Source organism: Budorcas taxicolor, chromosome 13 (genome assembly GCF_023091745.1).
Source record: "Budorcas taxicolor isolate Tak-1 chromosome 13, Takin1.1, whole genome shotgun sequence".
Taxonomy (NCBI): domain Eukaryota; kingdom Metazoa; phylum Chordata; class Mammalia; order Artiodactyla; family Bovidae; genus Budorcas; species Budorcas taxicolor.
Window position 1 is genome coordinate 76808214 of NC_068922.1, and position 20708 is coordinate 76828921.

General features: G+C 51.2%; 1 protein-coding gene across 1 annotated transcript in view; it reads right to left on the minus strand.

Moving 5' to 3' along the window:
* The window catches only part of PREX1 (phosphatidylinositol-3,4,5-trisphosphate dependent Rac exchange factor 1), a 178431-nt gene that overhangs the window by 56300 nt on the left and 101423 nt on the right, over window positions 1-20708 (minus strand). Inside the window, exons 6-7 of the mRNA XM_052650398.1 lie at window positions 12670-12831; window positions 4239-4372 (exon numbers count right to left, since the gene is read on the minus strand). Coding sequence (XP_052506358.1) covers window positions 4239-4372; window positions 12670-12831 — 296 coding nt within the window. The remainder of the gene's footprint in view (window positions 1-4238; window positions 4373-12669; window positions 12832-20708) is intronic.

Consider the following 20708-nt stretch of genomic DNA (forward strand, 5'->3'; position numbering starts at 1 on the left):
AATTTTAATGTAGTCTGATAAATATATTTTCCCTTTATAATTATACTGTCTGTACAATTTAAAAAATCTTTGCTTACCCCCTAGATCATGAAGACAGACTCCTATGCCGCCTTCTAGAAACTTTATTGTTTTGTTGTTCACATTTAAATCAATGATCCATCTGAAGTTGACTTTTGTATATTGTATGAAGGGTCAAGACTCATCTACTTCCTGCTGGATATCAAACTGATCCAGCACCATATACTGAACCACTTTGGTACTTTTGTTGAAATTTAAATGACTGCTTTTACGTAGGTCTATTTCTGGACTCACTACTGCACTCCATTAATCTTATCTGATTTTACAGCATTTTAACTACACTGTCTTAATTACAGCAGCTTTACAGCAAGCCTTGGTGTCAGTAATCAAAGTCTTCCATCTTTGTTCTCCTTCAAAACTGTCTTAGCTGTCTTTGTCTGTGTTTCCATGTAAACTTTAAAAATCATTTATGTACATAGACACACAACCTCCCTCCTGCAATTTTTATCAGAATCACATTGAGGTTCTAGCCAACGTCTGATAAGAATGGAAAGCATTTGCTGGTGATGAGGGGTAAGGCAGGTCAGAATGAAGGACAGCTAAGACTCTGGCCTCAGAGCCTGAGTAAATGGTGGTGCCCTTTATTAGGAATGAAGAAGACTCAAGGAGAAAAAGGTCTGGAGCAGACGTTGCAATGAAAGGAGGAATCCTGGAACTTCCCTGGCGGTCCAGTGGTTAAGATTCCACGCTCCCAACGCAGAGGGCACACATTTGATCCCTGGTCAGGGAACTAAGATCCCACATGCCATGGTGTGGCCTACATAAAATGAAGAATCTTGCTTTAGACCCAAGTGAAGCGTGAGCTGTGTGTGACAAAACCAAGGGGAGACACGATTTTAGATTTCTCCCACTTTACACACCCTGTACCAGGCACCATTCTAACCACCTTACGTGTTTTATCTTAATCTGTAAAAACAACCTCAGATGGAGATGGAGAGTGCTTTCACCCCCACTAAACAGATAGAAAAACAGAGGCAGGCGGCAGCGTCTCTGCATCTGTAACCACTACACAATGCTGACGCCTCCATGATCTGAAACCAGCAGTTGAGACAATGAGACTTAGCTCTCCTGTGCCGTTTCCTCTTCTGAAGAACGGGGAGGCGGGTTTTTAAAACTCTCCCTTCCACTTCTGACACCCGAAAAGCCTTTTTTTTGGCCACCTGGGTCCTAGTTGCAGCAGGCAGGATCTTCGCTGTATCTTGGGGAATCTTTCATTGCAATTTGCGGACTCAGTAGCTGAGGCACACGAGGTTAGTTTCCCCTCCGCATGGGGGATCTTAGTTCCCCAACCAGGGATGGAACCCGCGTCCCCCTGCATTGAAAGGCGGATTCCGAAGCACTGGACCACCAGGGAAGTCCTGAACAGCCTCCAGTTTTGAATCAGACCAGAAGCACTCTTGAGTCAGAGACCTCTCCTGACCCATGACCCGGACTGGTGGTGCCTGGCGAAGACATAACTGGAGGCAGACAGCTACCAGTGTCGGGCGTTTCCTGGGACCACATCAGAGTCAGGCCGGGAGCTCCATCCACCACTGACGGCCCCACCCCCCGAGACCTCTCAGAGCCCAGCCCTCAGGCTCCTGACCCGGTGCAGGAAAGGTGGCAGCCTGCCAGCTTCTCCCGGGTGATGTGTGCCCTCTGCCTCCAGCCTGCCCCATTCACTCGAAAGCCTGAGGCCGGAAATGGCATTACAAGAGCTTCTGTGGCCACAGGGCCGGCCCCAGAAGGCCCCCTGGGGGTCCAGCCCCACCAGCATCAGCTGCTATAGCTCCAGCGGAGGAAGGGCCCACACAGGGGTGGCTGAAGCCTGAGCAAACTCGGCCCAGGCTGGGGGCCCACGGGGGCCTGAAGGGACACGCTGTTTTCTAAATCCCCGGGTTCTGGGAAAAGGGCCTGCCTCAGACGGCCTGGGGAGGTGCTGCAGGCGGGGCTACGGGTGGATGCTGGCAGTGGCCTTGGCATCGCCGAAGGAGGACTCTCAGGATGGCCCCAGTGAGGACAGGCAGGGCGCAAGGCAGGAGGAGAGGGCAGCGTTGATGGAGGGACAGGAGGACACGTGAGTCACAGACAGACCAAGGGAGTGAGCGGGAAGAAAACGTCAATGAGAAAGAGACACGTGGCCCAGCCACGCAGAGACGGTGAGGAAGGACACGGAGGCCTCTGACCAGAAGGAGCAAGCCCCAGAACTAGGAGGGAAGGGGGCAGAGGGAGGGGCCTGTGGCTGAAGTGCCTACTCTGTGCTAAAGCTGCACTGACGGGATCACACTGAACAGGAACTCGTCACTTGTGGGGGTTAACAGTAATAGCAGCTACTCGCTCTGGGCACTTACTATGCACCAAGCAAATTTAACAGGTTTGTCCTTCAAAATGGCTCTGTGGGGTACAGGATAATTCAACCTATTCCACAGATGAGGAAACTGAAGCAGAGAGGCCAAGTCATGGAGCTAGAGAAATAATAAGGAACTCGGCTCTTAACCAACCACTATTGTAACTTTTTTTAAAACCAACCCCATTTTACAGAAGAGAAAACTAAGGCTCAGAGAGGTCAGACTGCTGAAGGAGGATGATGAGAAGCTTCCTCACGCCCACACTGAACACCCCTCACTCATCCTGTGGAACGGTTCCTCACCACAGGAGGAACCTTAGGAGGCCAGCAGAATCAGACAAGGAAAATGAGGCTCAGGGAGACAGTAAGTGAGAAGCCCAGAACCACGAAGGAAAGCGGAGGTGATGCTGAGAGCAGGGCGCAGATCTGGACCTCCCCTCAGCCCTAGCCTTTGCTAGATAAAAGAATAAAGAAGCCTCTGGCAAGTCACTATTTCGTCCCTGAAGAAACGTAGCAGGAAGAAGTTTCATTCAAGAAGGGCTGCACTGGTCAGTTGTGACGGTCCTCTACCACCTCAGCGAGAAAACCAAAAGGCAGGGATTCTCCTGGCCCACCAACCTACCCACCCACTCGTCCACCCAACCGTCCACTCATGCCCCACCCTCCGTCTCCTAACTTTCCCTCTGTCCACTCACTCATTCACCTCCCATCAACTCAACCATCCAATCACCCAACCTCCCACACCAGGGACTAGCCACTCTGGCAGCTACCAACCAAACATTCTTCAACACACCCATCCAACAGACCATCTATCCACCAATCTCGAAACCTCCACCATCCACCCAGCCTCCCAGTTTTATGACCATCCAGCCATCCATCCATCTACCCATTTACTTATAAAGGCCCCAACTCACCTTTCATCTAAACACACCTCTGCCAGCCCATCATGTCTTCATATCCATTCTCCAACGACCCAAACATAGATTCCCCCAACCAACTATCTAGCCCTCCAGCCAGCCAGCTCCTAAACTCCAACGACTCACTCACTCATCGACTCACTCATCCGTCCACCGATCAGTTCATACACGCATCCACAAGCCCTGCCTCCCGGCCCCCCTTCACCTACACCCATTAATCCCCCAAACTTCCAGCTACGCATCCATCCCTCCTCCCATTTGCCCACACATCCTACCAAACATCCATCCCCATCGGTCTACCGCTCATCCAGCCGTCCATTCACTCTACGAAGTTTAAGAAGCTCCAAGGAAAGAAACAAGGACACTATGTTTCCCTCAAAAAACTGTAACAGGAGAAGGACCCCCTCCCCTCAAACCATCTATCTTTGGATCTTAGAATCACAGGATGCGAGTGCCACAAAAAGATCTCCAAACTCCCATGACCGCCTCAATCTACACTGTCCACTACAGCAGCCACAAGCCATATATGACTACCGAGCACTTAAAAGGTCCCTAGCACAAACTGACACGTGCTGTAAGCATAACAGACACACTAGATTTTGAAGCTTTAGCGTACATTTTTCTAAAAGAATGCAAAATATCTATTCACTCAATTTTTTAAACTGATTAGGTAGAATAATAATATTGGGGGATATACGGGGGTAAATAAAATATATTATTTAAATTCATTCCACCTACCTCTTTTTGCTTTTCTAAATGCGACTACTAGAAAATTTTAAATAACCTATGTTCCTGGAGAATACTGATTGAGAACAAATCCCTCAACTCAGAGGAGAAAAGGGAGGCCCAGCGGCCCTAGGGGGAAACTGTCAAGAGTGCAACCGGATCCCAGCCTGGCCCCGCCTCCAGCCACTCACCTGGATTTCCGCTTGCAATAGACCAGCAGGTTGTCAAAGAGGAAGAAAGCTCTCTCCTGGATGTTGCCTGCAGAGATTTTTAACAAAGTCCCTTGCAGGAGGAGCTGGGTGCAGATGTCGGTGAGGTTGGAGCCCTAGGAGAGCAATGGGGCAGGGAAGCAGGGCATGAGCTGGTGAATCCAGGAGAGCCCTTGGGAATACCCCTCTTTGTTCCCAGAGACAGACCTGCCCCTGCCTCCCTCACACCCCCAAAATCTCAATGCACCACTGGAGGTGAGCAGACAGAAACCTAGTACCACCCGATCGACGGCTTCCCTCTGGGGCATGTGCCAGAATAATGCAGGTGGGAGCATACAGAGACAACCGCTGCTCAGAGAGGGGCCCTGGGACCTGGAAAGGTGGAAGGACTCACTCAGCCCACACGGCCCAGGCTGTGTTTTGTTATAGGTTTTGTTGTGTTTTGTTTGGTTGGTTTTTTTGCCAATCCCCTCCCCGCTTATTTATTTGCGTCTTGTTACTTTATTTCCTCCACGAGGATGCCACCTCTGGGACTTCTCTGGTGTTCCAGCGGCTAAGACACCAAGCTCTCCACGCAAGGGGTCCAGGTTCGTGCCCTGGTCGGGGAACTAGATCCCACATGCCGCAACTAAGAGTTCGCATACCGCACCTAAAGCTCCTGCGTGCCGCAAGACTGAGAACAGCCAAGTAAATACATAAACGTTTTTTAAATACTGGCAGAATTCATTATGTACATATAAAGAATGCCACTTTCCTAAGGACGGAAGCATTATCAAGCATCTATCAACCATTTGCCACTGTACTTCTAGCCCCTCCCACACACTCTGGCACACAGTAGGTGCTCAGCAAATGCTTGCAGAACAAGTGACCAACCCCACGTGAACACCACCAGGGGAAGGATTCTGAGAGCACTGGGGATGCGAGAAGAGATGGGAACCGTTCCTGAATTCTACCTGGTCATCTGTGCTAAATAACCAAGATGCTGGGTGTGCGTGGGGTGCACTGAACCTTCGTGGGGCTCAAGCAGTGTGGTCAGGAAAGGCACTGGGGATGCCTGGGAGGATGGCGAAGATAAAGAGGCTGAGGATACGGATGGGGCGAGGTCCCTGCTGGAAGGAGTCCTCGGAACCAAGGACCACACAGGTCCATCTGGAGCTCTGAGGGGACCAGGGCCCGGGGGAGAGAGATCTTATAGTGATGAGAGAGAGCAAGCGGGAAAGAGACCTTGGAGGGCATGGGCCCCTGGGGAGGGGGGAGTCTCAGACCCATGCTCCTCTTCCATCCGAGAAAGGTGGTTTCAGCTGGCAGGTGGCTGCCCAACCACAGACTCCACGTCTCAGCATACCTCATGCCAGGTGTGGTCTTGTGACGATATTCTGGCCAGCGTGCCCTGCTTCTACATCCTTTTCTTGAGAGAAAACCGCCTCCCTCCCGTTCCTCCGCTATCGCCTCTTGCCTAGGCTGGAAGGCGGCCACAGTGGCAGGACCCGCTATAGCAGACAGCAGAGGACAACACTGGAAGGGGCCAGGGTCCGAACAGAGCAGGGCCGCCCCACCTTCAGCCTGCATCGCTACTGAGAAATAAACCACTGGGCGGGTTGCTCTGTTGCTGCTCTCATTTTGGCTGCAGTGCACGGCACGCCGGATTGCAGTTCCCTGACCAGGGATCGAACCTGTGCCCCCTGCAGTGGAAGTCCTGCGCCCGAACCACTGGACTGCCAGGGAAATCCCAAGATTTTTATCTCACTTAAATCATTAACGTCTCTCTTTTGCAGAGCCTCCAACTTTAAGTGCTTGATGTACTTTAAATACATCAAGATAAGGATGGAGGCCCCATCCACAGGTGGGGCCTCCGACACTGAGGCCCAGGGGATATGACAGGGAAGTGTTTATTTTAGGGGAAATTCATTACAAACCTGCAGATCACAAAGCAGCAAGAAACCAAGAGACAAGATGCTGTCTCTGCCTGGAAATGAACTGAGGGAGGAAAGAGCGGGGATTCTTCACAGAATCTCCTTCCCCAGACACTCAACACCCAGGAGCGACAAGTTCCTACCCCAGAGAGGCCTGCTATCTCAATTATTTCTGAGACCCAGCAAGAGGAACTGGTTTTGGCAACTCAGAAATGAGACTGTCTGCTAACTGCCCACCGCAATTCCCTCCATTGCTATCAGAGTGGGTTTGCTTGGTGCCCATGGGGCAGCTGGAAACAACAAATCCATTCCCCCAGTGCTGCCAGAGAGCCCCCTCTGAGTCTTGGGAAACCAACTTCTTTGCAGTCAAGGGCTGCGCAGCCCAGGACACAAGCACATACCCATTAACAGAAATCTCCGCCTGGACGCTTGTGTGCCGCCGGCAGATACGTGACGCCCACAGCACAGAGACCCAGCAAGGTAGTGTGCCTGCTGCTCCAAGGGTACAGGGGCAAAAGCGGCCCCTGGAGCCTCAGCATCCGTGCAACCTGGGAGAGCACGACTCCCCGGCGATGAGAGTCCATCCGTGGCCCACAGGGCAGCTCAGAGCAGACGGCAGCGCGACACTTCCTTCGAGACCCCGTGCTTCTGTCTCCTCTGCCCACCTCTCTCGTGCCCGCCTACCAGTCCCTCCAGGCTCCAGCGGGGATCTGGGCTGCTTGCACGTGCTGTGCTTACCCACTCAGTCGTGTCCGACTCTTTGCGACCCCATGGACTGTAGCCCGCCAGGCTCCTCTGTCCATGGGGATTCTCCAGGCAAGAACACTGGAGCGGGTGCCCATGCCCTCCTCCAGGGGACCTTCCCGACCCAGGGATTGAACCCAGGCCTCCCACACTGGAGGCGCATCTTAACCGTCTGAGCCACCAGGGAAGCATTCAAATGTATAGTATTTTAGAATAACTATACTCAGAGTAAAGGGAATACCCAGATTGGTAAGATACAGAGCACCAGCTGACACCAAAGTGAAGGGAACCAAAATGCTGTCATGCCCATCGCCCTTCAGGGTGGAAGGCTGCTTCTCTAGGAACCTACCACTGGGCCCGGCTGTAAGGACCAAGAGCCCAGAGGCCACGCAGACCCAGACCAAGGCTAGGGGGCCGCACAGAAGAAGCACGCCCACCCTGGGAAGCTGCCTCCCTGGCCTCGGCCAAGGGCCACCCAGGAAACGGCATCTGAGGTGCCCAGGACAGTGCAGAGGGAGGCCCCTTCCACCCCAGCCCTGCTAAGAAAGAAGCCCAGCTGACAGTCTCCCTGGAATCCTTGAACCCAGGTCAGGGCTGGGGCTAAGGGGCAGATACACACAAAGAGGCTGAGCACCTCGATGTCCGCCAGTCAGGGCTGCAGGGCTGACTGCAGGGCTCCTTCAGACAGAGCAGAAGTGAAGTGCCATGCAGAGAAGAGGGCGAAAGCTAACACAGGCACACAGCTTATCACCCTCCAACTCCAGTTCTAAGCATCTCACAGAACTCCATTAATCCTTACAACGTTCACTTTACAGAAACGGAGTTTCGCTTTAGGAAACAAAGGCACAGAACAGTGAAGTGACTTGTTCAAGGTCACACAGCTAGTCCAGGCTTGCCTGGTAGCTCAGCTGGTAAAGAATCCGCCTGCAAAGCAGGAGACCCCGGTTCGATTCCTGGGTCTGGGAGATCCCCTGGAGAAGGGATAGGCTACCCATTCCAGTATTCTTGGGCTTCCCTGGTGGCTCAGCTGGTAAAGAATCTGCCCCCATTGCGGGAGACCTGGGTTCGATCCCTAAGCTGGTAAAGAATCCACCTGTGTTGTGGGAGACCTGGGTTCGATCCCTGGGTTGGGAAGATCCCCTGGAGAAGGAAAGGCTACCCACTTCAGTATTGTGGCCTGGAGAATTCCATGGACTGTATAGCCCGTGGGTTCGCAAAGAGTCAGACACGACGGAGCGGCTTTCACAATGATACAGCTAGTGAGTGGGTGAGCTGAGACCTGAACCCAGACAGGTGGCCCTACTGCCCCGCCCACTCCCCTCTGCCACCTGTGCTCCTCCTAGACGGGGACCTGAAGCGTTTTGGTGCATCTGTTGGCCTACAGCAGGAGTCTTCAGAGGGGCAAGAGCACAAGGCATCCCAGAGAGGGTGGGAAGAACATACAAGGATTTCTATTTATGGTCTCTCTTTTTACTCTATGTTTTCCTCACACTTCTTTCCCACTGTCCCTCTTTGGGGGAGTGAGCGGTGGACAGTCTCTTAAACCGGGGCTTCCAGAACCAGCAAGAATGGTGTGTCCTCTCTTTGTCTTATTAAGACCATGCATGTCTTTTTACAACTGTGAGCTTCTCACGGAAGTCTGTGGAGCATCCCTCTGCAGGAGGGTCAGCCCACACTGGTAAGAGCCCTGCCAAAGCTGCATGACGCTTTCTCATCTAAAAAAATCAAACGAGAAATCCTGCTTTGCAGCCACGGCTCTTCCTGACGTTTATGGAGTATTTAGTTTGAACCAATTAAAAAAAAAAAAAAAAAAACACTGTTCTGAGCGCTTTGCATTCATCTAATCCCCAAATCCTCAAGTGACCTGTGTGGCCTCCTGCCACTATCCAAACTTGTCAGATAAGGAAACTGAGGCAAAGGCACCCCTCCAAGCAGAGGGGGTGGGCCCATATGCTCACTTCCACACTCTTGTGACATACTCCCATTTCCTGGTGCTCAATAAAATGGATTTATGGATTACCTTATCTGGTTTTAACTAAACCAGTCCCACAACTAAAACGGACAATTGGCTTATAGAGGATCAAGCCAAAAAACCCCACAGATCAGAGATCAAACTAATGATGTAAGCCTGAGCACACAGCAAGAGAGTAGCCAAGACAAGATCGGCCTCCTCCGGAAACAAGTCCCGTGCCAGCCATATTGCGAGAGAGAGGACAGCTCTCTAATCAGATGGGCAAGAGGTCAAACAGACTAGAAAGCATCAAGACGAGAATCAAAAATCAGGACCTGCAACCACCTCTGTTCACTGTGAAAGCTGCCCTAAGTCATCCAGTCCCCTGAGGTGCTAACTGCTGATGGCATGAAGTTATTGCAAGCAGCTTCACAGTTAAACATTATTTGTTTTAGCTGGAACATATTATTTTCCCAAGTACACTCTGAGGATCAAACTTGAAAACCTTCCTACTATACAGAACACTATGTCACATTTTTCTAAAATCACCTGTGTTCTATGCTTCACTTTATTGACAAAACGACACCAGGAGACAACTTTAAAGATACTATTTCTGAAATTAGACAAGTAAAAGTGAAAGTGTGGTTGCTCAGTCGTGTCTGACTCTTTGTGACCTCATGGACTACAGTCCGCCAGGCTCCTCTGTCCATGAAATTCTCTAGGCAAGAATACTGGAGTGGATTCCCATTTCTTTCTCCAAGGAATCTTTCTGACCCAGGGATCGAACCTGGGTCTCCTGCATTGAGGGCAGATTCTTTACCAACTGAACCACAAGGGAAGCCCAAAATTAGACAAGTAGGGGGAAATGAGGCCAGGAGAATAAGACAGACGTGCTTAATGCAGGATCATCTGAAAGTTAAAAGGCTGGATCCAAAGGTGAGCCTGCACCTCAGTTTTCTACTCTGTGAAATGGGGATAGCAACAGCCCTCTCTTCCAGTGCTGAAATAATGTATAACGTGTGCTCAATAATTGCCAGCAACTCTTACTCTGGGTCACTTCATTTCCTACTGCACCCAGCAACACTGATCAAAATAAGGGCCATTCTCAAACTGCAGATTTTTCAGGGTCAAAAGAGCCTCAGAGACCCTTAGTTTCTATTTCCCTAGGCATTTACCAGAAGGCATCTGGAAATCACTTCTGGTCTGGCTGCCAAACTGCTTGCTTAATGCTCTCCTCACAGGGGCCCACATGAGAAATTTTCTTTCTAGCTGGATGTCGAGAATTGCCCAGCTTCTTCCTTTTTTGACAAACGAACGCTAAGTAACTGATGTGTCCTTCTCTTTTTACCTTGGCTGCCAGGAAACTCGAAGCCCAAACAACAGACATTTAAACATGTCCACTGTATATACACTTCAGGTTAGCATATTTGGTGAAAGTAGCCAAGTGACTGATTTCTGGCCAATGAGATGGAAAAGGAAGTCCTTCTGGGGCTTCTGGGAAAGGTTTTCCTCCACTAGGGAGAAGAACTGGGTCCCATCTCCTTCTGATTTGTGTCAGATGATACCTGGAGCTGCGCCATCATGGAACCACGGAGGGTCACAAGAAACCAAATCAGAGCTCTGGCATCATGAAGGTGAAACAAGATTCCTTAGAGGGAACACCCTAACTGACACAATTTTCAGTTGCAGGAACAGAAACCAAGCAGAAAAAATTGAGGGCCTTACTCAATTCTTGGAGGGGCTAGAGCAGCCTAGAATTACAGCTACCAGAAAACCAAGAACCCTGCAGAACTGGCCCTGCAGGGGAGCCACTGCCCCTGCCCTAACTGGGGAAAGGGACAGTCAGACCCCCGCCAGCCCAAGCTGGCGTGAGCATGCTCAGTCGCTTCAGTCATGTCTGACTCTTCACGGCCCCATAAACTGTACAGCCCACCAGGCTTCTCTGTCCATGGGAGTCTCCAGTTAAGAGCACTGGAGTGGGGTGCCATGCCCTCCTCCAGGGGATCGTTCCAACCCAGGGATCAAACCCGCGTCTGCTACACTGCAGGTGGATTCTTTACTGTCGAGCCAATGGAAAAGCCCGCCCAAGCTGGTAGTCTCAGGAAATGCTGCCCAAGCTGCTGCTGACAGGCCTCAGGTGATGTAGCCTTAACCATCAGCTACAAAGCCACCCTGTCCTGCCAGATACACACCACCAACAGTACAACAGAGCCCTTCCCCTTGACACCCAGAAGCTGGAAGCTGGGCCCTCTGCAAATGCAATCACAGACAGCCAACACAATCATGACTGTGCTTAGCTGCAAGAGCAGAAGGGTGACCTCTGTCCCAGCCCTGCCTTCCAAATCTCACGCAGCTGGATCTGATCTTGGCCAACCCCATCCCATCTCAGGGAGTCTGAGAAATGCAATTATTTGTTCTCCAGCCTCAGCTGGGCAGGAAGGCGAGTGGGCACATGATAAACACTAATGCACAACCACCCACCTCCTTCCTGAACACAGGCCTCTCCCCTCTGCAGCCACACCCTCGGCCTCCCAGCCATATAGTCTCATTTAGGACTCCCCAACATAGGGAAAGCGTTCCAGGAGGCGCAAGTGGTAATGAATCTGCCTGCTAATGCAGGAAACACAAGAGGTGTGGGTTCAGTCCCTGGGTTGGGAAGGTTCCCTGGAGGAGGCGATGGCAACCCACTCCAATATACTTGACTGAAGAATTCCATGGACAGAGGAACCTGGCAGGCTGCAGTCCATGGAGTCACAAAGAGTCGAATACGACTGAGCGACAGAACGCACACACACACACACCACAAGGAGATGCAGTGGAAATCCCGACCGAGGCAAGTGCCAGAAAAGCCAAACGGTCTGAGGCCGGTGATTCAGAGAAAAATCTATGTCCAGGAGTCTTTCCCCTTTAGTCTCAATCTCTCGTATTCCAGCTGTACTTACTCAGATATTAACTTTCTTATTTATCCAGATTTTCCCATTTCCTTCTACAGATTTTCAGGAAGGCTCTAATAACTTAAGGAAGCCACAACAGAAGAGATCAAGAATCCCATCCCCTAATAATCATGACCCCAGTAACATCCATGTGCTTGTGCTAAGTCGCTTTCCATCATGTCTGACTCTTGGCGACCCCCTGGACCACAGCCCACCGGGCTCCTCTGCCCACGGGACTCTCTAGGCAAGAATACTGGAATGGGTTGCCATGCCCTCCTCCAGGGCATCATCCCCACCCAGAGATCGAACCCGTGTCTCCTGCACCTTCTGCACTGCAGGCAGATTCTTTACCACTGAGCCACCCGGGAAGCCCAGTAACAGCCATACCTACCATTCATTGAGTACCTACTACATACAGCTATAGATAAACAAAGCGTGGCTCAGAGAAGTTAAGACATTTGCCTAAAGCCACCGTAAAGGAGTGTTAAAGCCAGAATTCTGTCCTGGAGTGAACTCTTAAACACTACCCTTGACCTTGGCATTGAAAGCCCAAAGGACACCAGGCAGGTCAGGAAACGTGAAGGAGTGATTGGGGGTGGGGTAGGGAGAAAAACTAGAGGCTCCGATGGCTGATGCCACGCAAAATGGGGGGCCAGGGTTACCAAGCTTTTTAAGAAAAACTTGAACTCTATACTTTTATGTGGACCTCCCTGCAAAATAATTAAACTTTTTTTTGCAAGCAACATGCAGGCCAAACAAAATATACCACAGGCTAAAGCTGGTGCCCAGACGGCAGTGTGAACCCACAGCTGTGCACTCCCCCAGCCTGGGTCTGCCTCCAGCCCAGAAGGTTCCTTCTGCCCCAGACACACCTCCCAGCCTTCAATGTGTGACTGCAGCTGCTCCAGAGCCTCGAGCTTCTCCATCTGCCGCTTGGTCTCATTGATGTTGGAGCAGACGGTCTTCATGGCCTGCAGGGCGCTCTGGACTGCCGGGTGGTCAGGGTGCTTGCCGGGGGTCCTCTTGGCCAGCTCCTAGGTTAGAGGAGAGGGCAGCGATGAGCGACATCAACCCAGAGGGCACCAAATGGCCTCCAGATCACCCAGGTCTGAGCCAAGTCCCAGGTCTGCTCTGGACAAACTGGGACCTGGAGCTGGGGAACCTCAGTCATTCATTCACGCATTCAATAAACGTCCCCTGAGCAGCTCTTCCAAAATAGGCAGCATTCTGGGGGATACATTTGTTAATAAACTAGAAAAATTCTTCATCTAGTGGATATTGCATGCATGCATACTCAGTCGCTTCGGTTGTGTCGGGCTCTCTGTGACGCTATGGACTGTAGCCCACCAGGCTCCTCTGTCCATGGGATTCTCCAGGCAAGAATACTGGAATGGGTTGTCATGCCCTCCTTTGGGGATCTTCCCTACCCAGGGATCAAACCCGTGTCTCCTATGTCTGCAGTGCAGGAGGATTCTTTACCCACTGAGTCACCTGGGAAGCCCCTGGTGGATATTACATTCTAATAAAGAAGATGGGCTTAAAAAAAAAAAACAAGTATATAACACAAGATTAGACAAATATTATGAAGATACATCAGAACAAGGGGCTACAAGGTCTTGGGCAAGGTAGTGTTCTTTCAAAAAGGGAGGACAGGGAAGGTCCCTCCGAGGGGGGTTGACATCTGAACAGAGTGTGGACAAAGCCAAGGAGGGACTCCTGCAAAAATCTGGGGGGAGAGCATGCCTGGCAGCAGGAACACCAAATGCAAAGGGGCAGAGTGGCAGCGTGTGGGCTGTGAAAGGGAAGCATCCTGGAGGCAGTGTGGCTGGAGGAGAGAAAACCAGAGAGAGCGGAGGAGAGCGAGTCAGAGGCAGAGTCTGGTAGATCACAGAGGAGGTCACAGACACTGCCCCTCCCAGGCCCCCAGCTTTCTCATCTGTAAAATGGGTATAAGGAACACCTTGGGGACTTCCCTGGCAGTCCAGCAGTTGAGCCCTCCAGGATATCGAATCCTCCAGGTACGGGTTCGATCCCTGGTCAGGGAGCTAAGATTCCACATGCCTCCTGGCCAAACCAGAACATAAACAACAGAAGTAATACTGTAACAAATTCAATAGTTTAAAAATGGTGCACATCAAAAAAAAGAAAGAAAGAAATCTTAAAAAAAAAAAAAAGAATAGAACTGCTGGCCTTCACGGGGACATGGAGAAAAGATGTGAAGAGGCCAGTCAGGAGCCTGAATCTGCAGCCCCTCCCCACCATTTCTCACTCTCCTCTCCCGTCTTTCCACAGCACAGGCTGGGACATTCCAGAGGACAGGCAGGCCTTAATCCAAGGGTTTCAGCCCCATAGGAAGTGTGATAAGAACTGAGACGCAGAGACCAGCCAGGCCTCGAGATATCAGAGGAGATTTTCAGGCCGCACTGCCTAAACAACAGGACCGGGCTGGCACAGATAATTTTCTCTAATCAGCTGGCCTCAGCGTGCCCGAATGTTTCACTATCTCTCCATCTCTCTACTCTCTCAAAAATCACAGATATGACGCTCCAGCCAGATGGTTCCCAACACAGCCACACGTGGGCTCCAGGGCTGTTTCCACTCCTGCGCAGCTGGGTGACCTTGGCCCAGATGCCCTCCACCCTGAGCTGCAGGTTTACCCTCTGAAAACCAGTGATGGCACTTCCCTGTGGTCCAGGGGTTAAGACTCCATGCTCCCAATGCTGGGGGCCCAGGTTTGGGCCCTGGTCAGGGAACTAGATCCCACATGCCTCAACTAAAAGTTCGCAAGCTGCAACTAAAGATCTCATCTGCCGCAACAAAGATTGAAGATACCACGTGCTGCAACTAAGGCCCGACACAGCTAAGTAAATAATTTTTTTAAAAAGAGAAAAGAAAACCAATGATGAGAAGGAAGGTGGTGACAAGGACTGCGGGCAGCAGCCAATGCCTACGGAGCCTCGACCCTGTGCCTGGGAGGTAGGTTCTGTTATCATCCCGTCTAACAGATGAGGAGACGGAGGCTCAGCAGGATGCACCAAGGCCTCTGAGAAGTAAGAGGAGGAACCTGAATCTGAACCTGGCCGTCTGGTTCTGCTTACAGTCATTTGTTGTTGTGTTCAGTCGCTCAGTAGTACCGGACTCTGCAACCCCATGGACCGCAGCATGCCAGGCTCCCAGTCCGTCACTCTCCTGGAGTTTGCTCAAACTCACGTCCATTGAGTCTATCATGAGTGAGTGAGTGAGTGAAGTTGCTCAGTTGTGTCCGACTCTTTGCGAACCCATGGACTGTATAGTCCATGGAATTCTCCAGGCCAGAATACTGGAGTGGGTAGCCTTTCCCTTCTCCAGGGGATCTTCCAAACCCAGGGACTGAACCTAGGTCTCCGCATTGCAGGTGGATTCTTTACCAGCTGAGACACCGGGGAAGCCCAAGAATACTGGAGTGGGTACCCTACCCCTTCTCCAGGGAATCTTCCCGACCCAGGGCTTGAACCTAGGTCTCCACATTGCAGGTGGATTCTTTACCAGCTGAGCCACCAGGAAAGCCCAAGAATACTGGAGTGGGTACCCTATCCCTTCTCCAGGGAATCTTCCCAACCCAGGGCTTGAACCCAGGTCTCCCACATTGCAGGTGGATTCTTCTTCACCAGCTGAGCCACCAGGGAAGCCCAAGAATACTGGAGTGGGTACCCTATCCCTTCTCCAGGGAATCTTCCCGACCCAGGGATCAAGCCCAGTCTCCCTCATTGCAGGTGGATTCTTTACCAGCTGAGCCACCAGGGAAGCCCATGGTGAGGGGTAAATCAGACACTGAGGGAAAAGCCGCCCAGCTGGGAAAGGACAGCCTCGGTGAGCACTGAGTCTCCGCTGGCCGGGATCAGGCCTGCCGCCGCAGGCCAGGACATGTGAGCTGAGCCCGCGAGCAACAATGGGCCGGCCAGGTGTCGGGTGCGTACCCTGTGGAGCACCAGCTCCAAACACGACCCTCCTCTCGCCACGTTTATCTCTTCTCTGCAAGAACAGGAGCAGATCCTAACGGTGCCGAGGTCCAGACGTTCTGTAACCTCAGACCCTGGGGGTTTTCTGAGAGCCTGCCTTGGGCCAGGGAGAGGCTAGTGGGGAAGCAAAAGGGGGAGATGGAGCCCTCTCTCTGGAGGCAAGTGAGCTGGGAAAGGTGCTCCAGGGAAGACAGAGAGGGGAGGGGGAGGGGAGGGGAGGGGCCCAGACAACAGCCCCAAGTGGTGAAAGGGCTTGTGATAAATCAGAGAAGGGGAAGGACAGTGTGGGCCGGAAAGGCTTCAAGGAGGAAGTGAGGCAGAGGCAGGCCAGTCACTGAGTACCGAGCACTTTGCATTGGGTTGGCCAAAATGTTTGTTCGGGTTTTAACAGCATGCAGGAAAACCCAAACAAACTTTTTGGCCAACCCTACACAGGGGATGTATTTCCATTGGTTCCCAAACTCAACAGAGACAGACTGAGCCCAGGACAGCCCTCTGGGAGCTCACGGTCAAAGGGAGAACAGTCCACAAGTTGAGCGTTAACCACTGACAGTAATAACAAGAGCTAACGCTCGGGGAGGCTGTACGTTCTTGTCAGACTCCCGGAACCCCCACATCAGCCCCGTGAAATGGTTCCTGTTTTCACCCTCATTTGACACATGTGAGGACTGAAGCCCAGAGAGGTCAAGTCATCTGCCTGAGGTCACAGAGCAGATTGAGGCCTAACCAGTCTGGCTCTGGGGTCAGTGCTCTGAACCGCTATACTGTTTTATAACCTTTCTGAGAGTTAAATAGGAATACTTTCCTCCCTAATAAATATATAAGTTCTATGGTGGATAAGTGACAGGTGAGAAATGAGGACAGAGAGTGAGGGAGGTGCAATGGCCTGTCTGGAGGAGCTGGGCCTCCAGATGGAGACCTGAACGAAGTGAGGGCATGGGCCACGCAAGAATGTGTGGGAACGACACTCCAGGCAAGAGAGGAACACAGGCAAAGGCCCTGAGGCAGCAAGAAACAGCAAGGAGGCCAGGGAGGCCACAGCAGAGTGAGACAGAAGACGACGTGTGATGAGGTTGGAGGCATGAGCTAAACACACATCAGGGAAGGCCGGGGTGTGCTCTTCAGGTTCTTCTCAAGAGCCTCGGAGAAGCAATGGGCGGAGGAGGACGGGTGCTAGCTGAGGCCTAACAACATCCCATTTATTTAGCCTTTACAGAATCCCTCTGACTGCCAAGTGGAAGATGCACTGGCGAGAACATAAAACGAACATAAAAGCCAGAAGACTGGCTAATGGCTACTGGTCCAGGCGAGAGATGCTCAAGACATGAACCGGGAAACCCAGGGGTCCTCCTCTGATGGGCTCCCTGTGGGGCTGGCAACACCCAGTAGCTAGTGAAAACGAGAGAAAGGTTAGTTCCCTTTTCTGTCTGTCTGTCCTGCCTGAGATCAGTGCTGGGCAGAGAACTGAAACTCAGCAGGGCCTCTTCCGACCAGGCTCCTCGCTGGACCAAAATTGAAGGAAAAGGGCTAGTTTTGTTTTCTTTGCTCACAAGGGAGTGTGGGCTCCTCTGCCCAGCTACATACTCACGGCCTGTTCCTGCCCCTGGGCCTTTGCACATGCCTTACCCTTTACTTGCACTCTACCTCCAAACTGTAAGAAGTGGTGCTGTACCGGCTGCAGACAGGTGATAGATCAATGGAAAAGAACTGGGAGTCCAGAAACAAATCCTTACACTTATGGTCAGTAAATGTTTAACAAAGTGCTAAGACAATTAAATGGGCAAAGAACAGTCTTTTCAACAAATGCTGCCGGGAAAACTGTATCCACATACAAAAAAAAAAACAAAAACTTGGACTCCTTCTCACACTGTACACAAAAATTAACTCAAAGCAGATCATAGACCTAAAAGTAAGAGCTGAAACTATAAAACTGTTAGAAGAAAACATCGGTGTAAATCTTTGTGACCTTGGGGTAGGCAAAGCATTATTAGCTATGACACCAGATGTATAGGCAACTAAAAGAAATCAGATTAGCTGGACTTGAGCAAAGTTAAAAACATTGTGCTTCAAAGACTATAAAGAAACAGAAGAGACAATCTACAGAATGTGTAAATTATTAATATATATCTAACAAGGGACTTGTTTTCAGTATATACAAAAAACTCCTACAACTTAATAAAAAGACAAATAACTCCATTTAAAAAAAAAAAGCAAAAGGTTTAAATAGACATTTCTCAAAGACAATACACCAATGGCCAATAAACGCATGAAAAGATGCTCAGTATCATTAGTCATTACAGAAATCCAAAACAAAACCACAATGAGATAACACTTCACACCCTCTAGAATCGCTATAATCAAAAAGACAATACCTAGTGTTAGTGAGGATAGAGAGAAATTAGAATCTTCATACATTGCAAGAACTATAAAATGGTGCAGCAGCTTCGGGAAAGAGTTTGGCAATTCCCTAATGACAACTGGACCTAGCCATACCTCAAATCATGGATCCACATATGTTTCAGTTACGTGAGCCCCCCGTTTTTTTTTTTTTTTTTTGGCCACATCATGCCGCTTGCAGGATCTCAGTTCCCAGACCAGAGATCAAACCCAGCCCTGGCAGTGAAAGTGTGGCGTCCATTTTTTTTTTTTTAATTAAGCCTGCTTGAGCTAGTCTTTCCATCCCTTGTATTTGCAAGAGTCCCTACTGCTTCCTAATCCCAGAGAGACTGCAAGGATCTGGAATCCGAAAGACGTCCCAGTCAATCCCAGACAAGCATAAAGTATGGGTATCTTCAAAATTAATGGAAGCTTGAGCTGCACTAACAAAGGTCTTACATGCAAAAGGAGGGAGGTAAGAAGGCTCCTGCCCTATTCAGAACTAACACACTGTCTTAGTAAGCTACAACAGAGTCAAGTTCAAAATAGACAGACTACGGTGTTGAAAACCCTGACATCCACATCCAAGGTGGAACAGCTTCATGAACATACAGGGCTTGCTTGGCCCAGAGAAGAGTTTTTCTGGAAGGAACCCAAAAGCTCCTTGTTAAGCATCTTTGTCGGGGGAGGGTGCACGGAGAGGGTCTCCCAGGAGGCATTAGTGGTAAAGAACCTGCCTGCCAATGCAGGAGATGTAAGAGACACAGGTTCAGTCCCTGGGTTGGGAAGATCCCCTGGAGGAGGGCATGGCAACCCACTCCAGTAGTCTTGCCTGGAGAATCCCATGGTCAGAGGAACCTGGCAAGCTACAGTCCATGGGGTCGCACAGAGTCAGACATGACTGAAGGGACTTAGCACGCGCGCGCACACACACACAAGCATCTTGGGAGAACTACATGACCAAGAAGAAGCCCTCTGCATCTGTAAGACCTCAGAGGGTCCAAGTGGGCTGAGTGTGCACATTTATAAAATGGGATCACGATCAGATCCGAAGGTTGTGGCCAGGATCAAACGGAATGATGAACGGAAAAACGGTGGTCGGTAAGGACATGTTATTTGTCATGGTTATTTCCATACTAATAATAGCTCTTACATTTATTATTATTCCTATGTAGTAATAATAACAGTGAAAGTTGTAGTCATAGTAGTAATCATAATAGCTAGCATTTGAGTATTTACTGAGTATGCCAAGCACTGTTCTAAACTTCAATTTCTTAAGTCATTTCATCCTCAAATCATCCCAATGAGGTGTGTTAGTCGCTCAATCGTGTCCGACTCTTTTGCGACCCCATGGACGGTAGCCTGCCAGTCTCCTCTGTCCGTGGAATTCTCCAGGCAAGAATACCGGAGTGGGTTGCCATTCTCTTCCTCAGAGGATCTTCCCGACCCAGGGATGGAACCCAGGTCTCCTGCATCAAAGGCAGACTCTTTACTGTCTGAGCCAGGAGGCAAGCCCATGAGACAGCACCATGTTTATCTTCAGGCCACAGGGAAAGAGACTGAGGCCTCTTGTGCAAGGTCACAGAGCCAGAAGGCAGGACCTCGTGGGCACCCAGCCTATCCACGGGCCCCTCCAGAAACAGGACCAGGCGGGAATAAACACTCCCAAAGCAGGCTCTCAGAACAAACATGCAACGTCTGAGCAGAGTCAGGCCCTGGGGACTCCTTAGACTGTGAGGGCAGAGAAGGGAGGGGGTGTGCCACGGGCACCCAGCAAAGCAGTGGCGGAAGCCCCTCCAGGCCCAGGCCGGGTGACCTCTCCCCAGCAACCGTCCAGCCAGCCCCGTGTGGTTTCAGAAGCGGTGCCTGAGGTGAGCGCTTCCTGGAAGAGAGGATGTCAGAGCAGAGGAGTCGCCGCTTCCGCCAGGGGCCCCGTCACCCCCTCCCCTCCCGTCACATTTACCAAAAGGACGCCTGCCAGTGTCCACTCTGGGTGGCCACGTCGTGTCTCCAGAGGTGTGGGCACGGGGCCTCCAACGCCAGGCCAGACCAGGGCATCAAGGAAACATAACTGCAGCCAACGCCTCCTTTCTGGCTCAGCCTGGCTCAAGAGTCAGAACCCGGGCCCTGGCGGTGGAGGAAGAAAGGGGCGAGCAGGAGGCAGCGAGGAGACAGGCCCCCGTTTTCCTGTCCTCTCCCTTGTCATGGAGTCCAAGCGAGGCCGCTCCAGGCCCGCTCCCAGGGCGTGTTCGAGAACCTTCCATTTCCCAGCCGCAGCTCCCAGCTCTAGGAGAGCATGGGAAAGCAGGGGATTCCCCGGTGGTTAGGCCTCCGCACTTTCACTGCTGAAGCAGCGAGTTTGATCCTTGGGGGACCCAAGCCGACCCAACGAGCCCTGGATCTGGGACTTTACACCACACAGGAGGGAAAGACACACTCTCTTCTCCCCCGTGGCCATGCTAATCAGATGCAGGTCTGAGGCTGTTGGAGGCCAGTGCAGCTACCACAAGAAGGGAACCTCCCGGGAACAAGGCGGA